General features: G+C 32.5%; 1 protein-coding gene across 1 annotated transcript; it reads right to left on the bottom strand.

Annotated features, from left to right (window-relative positions):
• Positions 1 to 1220: 1220 nt before the first annotated feature.
• Positions 1221 to 11274, bottom strand: LOC113506177. The gene is made up of 3 exons (XM_026889030.1): positions 10811 to 11274; positions 3725 to 3944; positions 1221 to 1900 (listed from the first exon to the last, which is right to left on the bottom strand). The coding sequence occupies exons 1-3, from the start codon at positions 10946 to 10948 to the stop codon at positions 1815 to 1817; spliced, it is 444 nt and encodes a 147-aa protein (XP_026744831.1). The 5' UTR covers positions 10949 to 11274; the 3' UTR covers positions 1221 to 1814.
• Between the last annotated feature and the right edge of the window lie 1334 nt (positions 11275 to 12608).

Genomic DNA, 12608 nt, shown 5'->3' with positions numbered 1-12608 from the left:
TGTGTGTATTTGTGATTTTATTTTGAAATCTTAATTTAAGTCAACTCTTTTGTATACATTGAAACTCCTTAATATATCATTTCATTACTATAGTCAATTAAATAAAAGATGTTACGCAAAACAGGTGTGTATCAGGGATTAAATAAAATCTTCAAATACAATTTGTATCATAACTTTATTTACGTATCCCATTTAAAATTTACAATGAATACAATAATAAAAATTATACAAAATTAAAAACAAAACAATTTCGTGTCACTGTACATTTAATTTTATTCAAAGATGATGTCGTGCAAAGAATTGACGTTACCTTAAGTGAAAACACAGCCATAGATTAACGCCTATTATTAAAACTATCAGTATAAGCTTTTTTAAAACATTGTCACTTACAAAGAAGCAAAAAACTTAGTTTTCTTTTCATGCGCGGAAACAAAAGACTTCTGGATATATCAAATAGAACCAATTTAAACAAAGGAAAAGGATCGGCTCAGCCTTAAAATTGACTTGGTAGTTACCATATTAACCTTTCTCGAGAAAGTTTATTTTGTGGTTGCCGTATAAAGGACATGAATAAAATATTTAACAATGAAATATAATTTTATGCTGTTTCAATAGAAATTAACAGGCGACAATATTTTTGTTATGGCATTCCACTTAAACGAAGCACAAACTCAAACGGGTTTATCTCGTAGGTTTTAATTGTTTCAAAAATGAAGCCAAACATATCTAAACCTTTTTCCTTGTTCAATGCAACGGAATAAGTTTTTTTTTTTTTGCCACAATGTAAAAATGTACAGACAAACTGATTTTGACTTAAACTTTTTAAAGTGAAAAGCCAGCTATTAAATTAAAATGAGGAAATAAAATACACAAACAAACAAACATTATTTCATAACCTAATTCATTTACAATTAATTATCTATCAACAAACTCGCTTTATACATTTTTGATGATTCGATTAACGTTTCAGAAACGTACAAAAAATAATTATTCTTCCGTGATACACAATGTATTAGGACTATGGGTATTATAATTTATTCGTTTTACTTTTTTTTTCGATTTGTCTACAGTGTTTTGTTATTCTAGCCATCTGAGTGTCTCTCCATGAATTTCATCTGATTGAAGCTCGTAAAATAAGTTTTTAAAGAAACTGACTTATGTTCCATTCGTATTTAGAATTTGTTTTAATTATAACAATAAAGTAAAGAATTAGTCTTCAGTTTTGGTTTTAAGTTCTCTCCTTAAAAGAGGTGTTAAAAAGAAGGTTACATTTGTGTTGTAAACGCTTTGATACATTATGGGGCTAACAAATGACGTCATAATGTGTATAGACTCTTTACAAAGGGCAAATTGTAAAAAATGTATTATGACATTTTATGTGTTGTTAGGTGTGATAGAAGTTAACTATATTGTGCAGTCATTATGTCACAGCACAAACATGACATAATACGTTCCCATTAAGAACTGCCATTGTAAGTTTTAGCAAATCGATTTCTAAAGTCACATGACGTCTCAAACAAGATGCATCGGATAGCGAAGTTAAGAGTTTTCTCTCCCAAACTTTAATTCAATGTTCGAAGTAGTTTTGTGTCACTTCGAAGAAGCAATAAATTTATATTAATTGCTAGCTGAAAGTGAAGGATCCAAAAGATTGTTTTTCATACCCAGTTGGCCTCATAATGTACCAAAAAGTTAAACATCTGTTTGTTTTGTATACATAATGTAGTGACATTCGTCAGTAGGTTAATACAGGCCGTTCTCAATATTATCTACACTTATAACTAATATCACCAGACAATATTTCACACCGAATCTCATAAGCTCGTAAACCTTGATATTTCATTATAAGTCAATAATAAAATTGTTGCTATTAATACGACTGTATTGACTACTTTTGTACCTGAAACAAATGAAAGTTATCGTTAGCATATTATCACATTTACTATAAATAATATAAAAAATAATGCAATTTTGGTAAAACAATATTTAAGGAACGAGAAACGATAACTGAATCACAAGAATCTTCAAATTCAGTAAAAGATACATTAAAATTACGAACCAAAAATGTCTTACGGGCCAACTAGGGCTTCGGCGGCTAGTGTTATCTGACACCAGCCATCTACTCAAGACATAATGTGCATAAACATGTAGCTCAGGTGCACTTACTGTTCCTATGTTCTCAAAGCTGAACAATATGGGATAGATAGATATGACCAGAGATAAATCAGGCTAAGGAACTATCACAGCTTTGATTTTAGATCTTGAAGAATTTTACATGGCTTAATTTAAAAAAAAATGGCCTCAATTCGCCAACTAACACTGGTACTACTAACATAGTGTTTTTTTTTAACATTAACGTACTCAAATATTTCAAAATTAAATATATTTAAATTAACCCGAATTTAATGAAAGCAGGACCAAATATAATTTTAAAAGCCAATCTATCAAACGGCAACAAAACAAATACATGATATTGATTACTTATCAAGGTAAATACACTGAATGCTGAAGTTTTGGGCTAACCTGCGGCCGTACAAACATTTTCATTCCATTTACCGAGAAATGTTAAACGACCTATTTATATTAAACCTCGGTAATGTTCATGTATTTATCGTTTTTCACGCTTTTCCCCTTGTGATTAACTCGCAATCATTATCCGCATCACGTGTACATAATTTGAGATTTCACCAACGGGTTATTAAGCAAGTTTATTTAAATTTTAATGCTTTATTTTTATTTTCGTTGATTGACGTGGTGTTTTCGTATTTCGGTGCTGTGTAAGCAAATAATACTGGCTTTTATACGCTTTTCTTGTTATGAGCAGAGTAAGTTTTTGGTCTGCCTGTTAATCTTCTACAGTTTTTTTTAGTATAACCAATGATGGTATTTTGTTAATAGGAGTTAAAGATCCTCATTACACAATTTAATAGGTGCATAACTTCATCCTTTGAGAAAATAAGAACTATCAGGCGATCCAAACTCCAGATGAAAAAAATGAATTGATATTAACACAAAAAGAGATCTGATATTGTTTTATATTGTTTAGTAACTTAAACCATAAATACCAAAAAGTTTCGCTTCTCAGACATTTAAGCGTATCTGATCATAATAAAGTTTAGCCCATTATTCAAATATCGAGTTTCCTCTCGATAGTATTTATTTTTAGCTTATGAAATACAAAGTAAATTGGGTAATAATAGACATTATATTCACCGTTACTTTGTACGTTGAGACTTGCTTTTAATTATTTTTATAATTAATGTCTTCAGGACAAAATTCACCTGGCTTTCAAAGAGCCGATCGAAAACTTTAATCTTATATCAATATTTTTTTTTTTTGTTATGAATGTTAATCCTTTCTCGTTTTTACTTAATTATTTTTAAGTGAACGAATATTTGTACGCAAAATAAACATTTGAAATACTCCCTGCGACTGCTCTTTTTTACCAAAAAATGTGTGCTCTGTGTTAAAATGATTCGAGTTACATTTTAGAGATAAAGTTAACATTAACATTTTTGGAGAAATATTTTTAAGGTGGAACCTTTGAAATTTTGTTCCATAAAAACTCCATATTGAAATTGGCCAATGATGATGAATATCAACGGATTGCAGTCCACTGCTTGACACAGTTTCTCCTAAGGCCACAAGCACCGTTAACTGCTCAAACATTATAATTTTTTATTTAAATTATAATTAATAATTCAATAAATCATATACTACTTACCACTATTAGACACATATTTGGAGAGTTGGGTGCGCGAATGTATAGTTATAATAGTATTCGCGTCCCGCACTACGGGCGGATCGACTTGCAGTATCGACTCGCAGCGCACGCGCATCGCGCCGCTGGCGGTGGGAGGGACGCGCACGCGCAGCACGCGCCACGAGCGACGCAGCCCGCCAGGCTGGTTGCCCGTCACCTCTGTCTTCTGCCACATTTCGGGCTGCAAGCAAAATTGAACGTTATGTCTATTTAAATAAGCAATACACTCTTTTTACTTTTTCGTTATTGTAGTAAATAAGGCTAGATAAAGTAGGGAATATGTATGTAAGTTGCAATAAGATATTATAGAAATCTTAGAAGATTGTGTCTTATACTCTGTCAATTTCAGACACTAAGTAAAAAGACATAGAACATCTAACTCTTAGATTTTATTTAGCCAATAACCTTAAAGTTTTATCAATAAAAGTAATCTATACTAATATTATAAAGCTGAATAGTTTGCTGGTTTCTTTGAACGCGCTAATCTCAGGATCAAATAGAAAAAAAAAATGTGTTGATTAGACCTTTTATCAAGGAAGGCTATATAAAATCACGCTGCGACTAATAGGAGCGAAGTTACAATTTAAAATGTGGAAAAAACGGGGAAAATTATTCATCTCTGCGTTCTTCAAGATCTTCCTACCACGTGGACGAAGTCGCGGGCAACAGCTACTTTGTAATATAATGCATAAAACTTCTCGTTCTCGTCTCTATCTTTCTTTAATTTGGCTTGTGTTGGATCCGCTACTAGTAAGGAGATATCGATAAATATCTATGCCAGAATAATCCGTTATTAAATAAATAATTATAAACCCACCTCACGAAAGTTATTATAACCTTTAATCTTGCTTTGTAAATATAATTACAATCAATTTACTGTAATAAAATACAGTGATTTTATTAAAATTATTAATTGATCAAAAATGTATAACGTTTTAATCTGAAACAGATTACATTAGTGGTGGATGCACTTATAGTTATAATATAGATTGCTATCAACGTATCCACCGAATATCAGATTATGAGTTAATTGGACCTGTTTTAATCAATATTTGTGTTAGTTTTAAATACTTGTGAAGCTGGAAACGACACACAGGGATAACTTTTATCAGCAGAAACTTAGATTTTGGTTAGACTCTTAAATTAGCCAAACTAATAATTGGATTTTAGTAAACTTCCTATGCTCATACATAGCATGCTTTGGGTTGAGCGGAATTGAGTGTAAGACTTTTAATGACTAAAACTAATCCATGTCCCGGCTTGTTTTGCTACTTTATACCGGGGCTATGGCTAGCATTTTGGAAAATCTTATCTTAAACTAGGTTCAACCAATATTGATTTGAAATACTTCTAAAAGTCCATGGCCACAACTTCAGTTACATTTAATGCTATTATGCAATCGCAATTCAAAACTTGGACAATTGGTTTTAAAGGAATTCAGCTAAACGTTCATAGAGATCGTATTGCCGGCTGTGCAGTATTCACTGTCAACATGTTGAATATGCAAACATTCCCGATTAATGACATTCTATTCCGTCTAATATTCCGTGATAGGAGCTCTTATTAAACGGGCGTACGAATCCAGCGCGCTATGTGAGTGCATTTGATGCAAATAATTATTATGGGAATACCCTTCTACTTGACGCTCTAAGCTCAAAATACGAGTATTCTTATTTTTTATTAACTGAATAAATACATAAACAAATGGCCATTCCTTTCATGTGTACACTAAGGAGATCACGTAAAATCTTTTTTTACCTACTCTGATACTGTATTGGTTGTCTATTTTTGATTATCAATTCATACACCATTCGTCTTGCAGTGGGACATCAAATTAGGCTAAAAGGACTAAAGTAAAAATATTCAAAAGATTTTCAATAAAATTTATATCTGTACCAATTATTGCTTATCCTCTATTTTGAAACACAGCCGAAATACATCATCTGCGAAAATTTCAGCGTCTAGTTATAGCACTTTAACAGATACGGGCGATATCCGATGGACTTGGAGACAGACGGACAAACAGCGGTGCCTCAGTAACACAGTAACGTTTTACCCTTTAGCATACGGAATGCTAAAAACATCAACAATATACTGATATTGAGTGCCGCCTTTTATACATCAACGATAATATCGTTTTAGCCATACAAATAACGAATACAAAACAAAATAAAATACCTATCTGATGCCACAATGCCACGGACATGATATTCATACCCACGCGTAAACAGATCTATTTATCCAGACCGTTTAAATAAACATGCTTCTGGAATTTTGAAGTTACTCTTTATATAAGCTTAACATTAGTCCCTTCGAGGAATGTACCCTTTCAAGTACAAAAAAACAAGCCGATTAAATACCAGTCTGCCTTTTTTGTACTTTAGGTAACAGTTTCGAAATAAACACGATACTTTAACGGTATCATGATTCGTTAATCAGTACCGACTAATGCATTTAATGTGATAAATATTCGGTTAATATTTGCTGTTAACGCGCATATGATCATTATGGAAATTAAATTACCGTAACTTAATTATTTGTTGATAGTAGTTTAGGACTTTAATTATAATTTATCCGTAATTCAAATTAGTATCGAATTTCATGTGTTTTTATTTGCGGGGTTGTTTCTTTTATAATAGCTTTTGCCCGCGGGTGCTACACCTCGAAAATGATCCTGGGAAGAGGAACATAAAATCAGAATAGTAGCTATCCTCTGTGTTGAACCTGTTTATAGACTATCTGTGTACCAAGTTTCATCTAAATCCGTTCAGTGGTTTTTGAGTTAAAGAGGAACAAACACCCATACACACAAACGTTCGCGTTTTTAATATTAATATAAAGTTGGATCTGTTCAGACGTACCTTTGTATTCATATCGTATATAATTTTAGTTATTTAAAAAAAAGAAGTAGGAATTCGACAAACACGTTGACTAATTCATGAGTGGCGTATTTCGGGAAGGGTCACCTAAAATACGTTATGACTTTTCCTTCGGAAAGCCGACTCAGACTGTGGCCTACATTATTCCCGCGTATTGTTGTTTCATGGAAAATGTCTGGGCTTTTAAATATTTCGTTTCGAGTTGCTTTAGGCTAGATTATGAAATGCCAGCCTTCTCGCAAAATGTGAAACAATGTCTACATTCATTTATTTTCCTATGTCACTCGATGGGCTAATTTACTTGCGGACTGTTTTTTTATTGGTACTATGTTGTTGAGTTATCAAGATTTCAATTACGTCATCATCTTCATTTTTGGTGCACGGGTTAGACCAAAAAGTATCCAATATTTATTGAAAATCCATTTAACAGTCGAATGTGACCAAATACCCAATTCTAATGCATGCTATCGTTTTGTTGATGTACAACCGAACTCCCGTAGGACACAAAACTAAGTACAAGATTTATAAAACAAACCATTAAACGCTGAAGGTCATTCGGTGAAAAGCGATCTCGAAATAACTTAATATTAACAAGGGCAGGTAATCTTCAGCCATTTTCATTTGTTCCTCCAATACCTGGAAGTCTGAGGTAAGTTATAATGGTTTCTACAGAATGGCCTCGGATATTGTCGTACGATTTCGTTATTTGTCGTAAAGGCAGGATTATACCCCGGTAATGGACTAGCATAATGTATATTGTGAACTAATGAAATCTTGCTTCATCCTAGTTTAATCTTGAGTTGATACCTTTATTTAGTAGCTGGTATTTATAGGTAGATAGGGAATGGTTACACTAAGATTTGAGTGTGGGTGCCTTAAAAATGGTTGTGATACATGGGCTACAGGCTTGCTCAGATGGATCTGGCTCTTTCTTCCAAAGAAAAGGCACTGCTTTTATTTACCCACTAGGGAAAAATACATTGTTTGGATTTTAAAAGAGGCGATGGCCCCTGAATTTATTTCGTCGTTTCTTCCCAGGATAGCCAGCTAAGAAATGTTGACTCCAGCCAGCTTTATAATTACATATAAACCTGATGACGTCAATTATATTTGCAAAATAAATTATTTCATTTCAGTTATACACGCGTATAGCCTATATCAAACAATATCCGATAATTTGTTCCTTGTGTTTGTAGCAAGTTATACCAAGCTATTATTTCCGTCGGCTATTCCGTCAATCCTACTGGATGGACCGGCTATCTGACCTTTGTATCACGTTCCTGCAGTCACGTTGTTCGAATTTCAATAATTTAGATATTCGTGAATAAATTATGGTCTTATTGACCTGATTTTACATGGTAAATTAACCATAAAATTTTAAAACCGGTAGATTACAAAAAAATATATCATCTTGAACTAAAGATAAAGACAGACACAGACCAGAAACTATATTTGACCTGACCTAGGGTACAAAACCTCGTTCTTATTAGACAAAGTTAAGGTAAAACGAAATCAAATAAATTTCAAACATTAAAAGTTGTTCAGTCTCCTGGAGCCAGCAACTTATTTCCACTAGAGAAAAACAGTTAAATAACGGTAGTTTATAATATTTTGCAGTTTCCCAACAAACAAGAATTTCAAGTTAATTGATACATTGCTTTTTAATTAGATTCTGGGAACGAAGTTGCATTACTGAGGAATGAATTTATGGCTGCAATTGGGAACTCGACTGAAAATAACATAAATTTATTAGTTGAACAATTAATAACATTGTTAGTTTAAAACGAAATACTTATGTGGGTTCCGAAGAATTGTGTCGGTCGGTCTATTTGAGGAATGATCATATATTGAGCTCTTTATTTTATACTATTTTATTTAGAGAAGATAATTTCTTGTTGAAATTTATGGGTTTCCGTATCCAATGGGTAAAAAGGAACCCTGCTACTAATGCTCCTCTATGTGTCCGTCCATCTGTACACGGCTGTATCTCATGAACAGTTTTAGCAAGATAGGTATATCGTAGTCGATCTACTTCTTTTGCTACCACACATAAGAACATTTTTGCTAAGCGGATAATATTAACAAATAAAAATAGTACTATCATAAAAAAGAACCCCATAGAAATCTTTATATATGAAATAAATGTGAAAATAAAATAATAATATATGGTATATTTATAGTAGGCAAGGTCTATTTACGTCTCAGCAATTCTGTTAAATCTGAAAAGCAAGTCTGTTTTTATTTAATTTAGTCGAATTTAAGTAAGTACACTTACGTTCAAGTGAAATGACGTCTATTTTTGTACAGTTTATTCAAATTTTTATAAATAGTCTTTTAATAAAACTTTACTTAGAACTGTCTTAAACATTCCCATTAATTATAATCATTTCAAGAGTAGAATCGTCATAAATTGAAATAATTAAACCTCATCGCAAAAAGAAATAGACGTTTATAAATTACTCCAGATCATTTCGAAAATTAATGTAAATCCTTCCCCGTTTGCGCAAACAGAATCGAATAAGTTTTTATTCCAATATATTTACTGAAATTTAATTATAAACATTATAAGGTTTTCCTGCTACGAATAAAGGAGCATTTTGGCGAAATATACTGGCCGTTTTAAAAGGCCATTAGAGAAGATTTAAAGAGTACCTTGCTTAGAGTCGCTTAACAATGAGCCGGCGTAATGGCAAACAATGCACAAGTACTTCATACAAAGGCACTAGGTCTGCGAAGTGGGAAGTCGTAATAATATGCAAGGATAAACCACCTGCATAATTATATTATTATATTAATAAACGTGAGTTATAGCGTGCTTTCTGAGAGTCTTGACCGTAAACATTGCTCTAGAATATGTGATGTTCTTAGTTTATTTCTGCTGCATAAATGTATTGTTTTAAAATGTACGGGGATTAAATTGTACATACAATTTGTATACGGTCTTTGGTTTAATAATTCTAGTCTAGCTGTTGCTCGCGGCTTCGAAGTCGAACTGTGTTCCAAGGTGTTTACTGCCGAAACTAAATTCAAACACACTCACATGCAATTTTTAGAATATTAGTGATATTTAATTACGTAGACCAATTTGACATTAAACATGTTACATATAATATACACAATATACTTTATAAATAACTTTTCATATCCAAACAGAAAAAGTATAAATAATTACTTAACGAGCATTTGCAATACCTTTATGAGCCAAAAATACATAACCATGAAAATCATTTCAAATATTGTAAAAGTGTAATTTGCCACGTCTCGTATATCTACAAATATTACAATGCAAGGAATTTTCCAATCAGTCTTCGCAAACCAAAGTAATAAAAAAATCACAAAAGTTGTAGAGACTTGAAAAGTAGGCTTTCTTTGAATCGAATCTGTTTGTAAATGTTTGAGTTGACGATATTTTTGTTATATTTATTAAACATTTACTTCGAGAAATATATTAGTAATTCAATGTTATTTTATTATATATTTAAAGCTAATTATAAATTTTGGCTGATAACGCTTTCATTGCGATCTCATTGAAAGGTTTCATTCAATTCCTAAGCCCATATCAGATCATTAAAGGCTGAATGAATTTATTATATAAAAGAATATTTCAGCCAAGTAGTCTCTTAATTAAGAGGAATCTTTTTATTCTAGTTTAAAACTCGCTTGGCTTATTGTATGATGCCCTGTTTTGTAATTGAGATATTATGAAAAGGTATCGTTATTATGGGCATTCCAGAAAACTGCTATTCAATTTAAAAGGTATCTTTTAAATACACGGTATCTCAACATTTTAGAGAATTATTAATAATTAAAAAGAAAACAAATGAAAAATCAGAGCCTGTTGAAACCTTCCTAGAAAAACAGGCTCATTCTTATTACAGAATATTTTCCTACACTTTATAAAACGTACCGCGGTTAAGACGCTTTACAATCTAATATGAACAAAGTTATTCCGTTATAAGCAAACTCACCTGGTTACACAAGAATGTAATACCAATTGAACGACCAAAACAGTATTGACTTGAACCAATTTCGGGCGCAATCAAAACTAATACTGAAACTAAAATAGCTTTGCAATAGCCCCTTTACAACTAGATTTGTACCCGTAAGTCCGATCGCGATCAAATTAAGCAAATCAACAGCGAACACTGCTGTATAGGGGTATACATACCTTTTGTAGTTCCTCGTCGATATACCAATTAATTTCTGACGGTGGCAGGGAGAAATCGGACGTGCAGTTCAGGAACACCTGCTCTCCTGGCTTCAACACTTTCGGCGCCCCAATTATCACCGGATCCGCCTGCGGCATAGCTAAACACAAAATAGATTTGAATACATCACACAACTAGGTGTCGTAAGTTGGTTATAAACTAAAGCTAACCGAATACGGCGATCGCCGAGGGGAATCGACTATCACAAAGTCCTTTGGAATCGTAAACGGGATGGTGAACTTAATTAAAAGCCTTAAATTTGAGTTGTCGAGTTACGCTATTGTTAGGCTGAGGCCATATTGATGTCGCCGGCCGGTTTGTGCTGTTCAGATAATTGCGCCGATAAAACTTGTGGTTTCAGAGGCGAGCGTGCTATGGCTATTACGAAGACACCGAGCTAAACCCTGTTAAAGGTCACTGTCAGTTTGACGTTAATACATTAGCGGAAAAAAATATCTTGATACTTGACAGTGCTGCTTTTTTATTTCTATTCAATTACTTGCTTTTATTGTTATGTTGTACACTAGGGCTTTTAATATCTCTCAGCGCCCTACACTAATTAAAGCGTTCTCTTATGTGAATAGGAGTTCGAGAAACTTAAGACTTAATGAGTAAGCTACTTAAGGACAGTTAATTAGTTCAACACGTAGTTGAAAATTAAATTGATACTTTCACAAAACACTTGAAAGTATGTAGAGAGGCAATAAATTATTAATTGAGAAGTTTTGTTTTCAAAAGTAAATACCGTATTTTTTATTTGAAAAAAGGTTTTACGTTATTTTAAATATAATTATTTTCCAGCCTGTTTTTTTTTATGATAAAAGGCTTTTCTTCTGTAGTATGGTATTAAATGCACTTATAAAAGAGGTAAAAATAAGTCAAAATGCAACTTTTTTACGTTTTCGTCTATCCAGCACACTCTAGTATTCGTTTTTAATTAAAAGCAAATTGCATCGGTCAATACAAATTAAAATTACACGTCAAATGTTTGTTACATCTGCATATACTGAAAACTGTATTAGCCAGCGAGGCTGGAATGCGAGTGTTATTGACACAAATATCAAGTTTCTCGACATTTGAATTGCTAACCACTGGATTACAAACAATCTAAATCTCAGAACATGTGGTTGAACTTTGTTGGATTTCAATAATATTAGAATAACAAGATGGAGTAAATGTTAAGATATAATATAACAGATTACAATTTAATAAATAAAAGTACTAACTGGCACTTTGATTATGATTCTTGAATTTAAAATAAAATAATATTAGAAGACTACAAGGCGTGGAGCGACCTCTCTCTCTTTCACAACTGAAGACTTAAAACTTTCACAATAGGTTCTAGTTTTTTTTTCTAAAAAAAAACTGACTCCCGCATTAAGGACTTCAACCTGTGTGTCGCGACTTCTTAAAAATTCAATTCACATGCACAAAAACACCCAGACTCAGGACAAGAATTTCAGTGGGCTTATCAACCACTCAGCTATTCGTGAAGTTGAAATTAAAAGGTAATGAAAAAGCTAGTTGGTGATTAGAAAACTGTTCATTCATGTATTATGGCAGATATTATTCCACTATGCCTGCGTATTATCACGAGCTAATATTTGCGGATAACATAATACTGATTAACACATGGTTCATCGGCGTTCCTCATTGTATATAATCTATCTAGCTTTTAATGCAGGTATGCTTTTTATTTTATCAACTTGTATAAAATCTACATCTTGCAATTATTCAACTTGTTTAAAATACTGTAGC

Source organism: Trichoplusia ni (genome assembly GCF_003590095.1).
Source record: "Trichoplusia ni isolate ovarian cell line Hi5 chromosome 3 unlocalized genomic scaffold, tn1 tig00001199_group2, whole genome shotgun sequence".
In the NCBI taxonomy this organism is placed as follows: Eukaryota; Metazoa; Arthropoda; class Insecta; order Lepidoptera; family Noctuidae; genus Trichoplusia; species Trichoplusia ni.
Note: the sequence above shows the minus strand (reverse complement) of the source record. Positions and strands in the feature narration are given on the sequence as shown.

Excerpts from the sequence above, each read along its gene's own strand:
- LOC113506177 (XM_026889030.1), bottom strand. The coding sequence starts at position 10,948 with ATGCCGCAGGCGGATCCGGTGATAATTGGGGCGCCGAAAGTGTTGAAG. Across the intron at positions 3,945-10,810 it reads TCGACGAGGAACTACAAAAG|CCCGAAATGTGGCAGAAGAC; the intron begins GTATGTATACCC and ends TTTTGCTTGCAG. Across the intron at positions 1,901-3,724 it reads CAAATATGTGTCTAATAGTG|GTACAAAAGTAGTCAATACA; the intron begins GTAAGTAGTATA and ends CATTTGTTTCAG.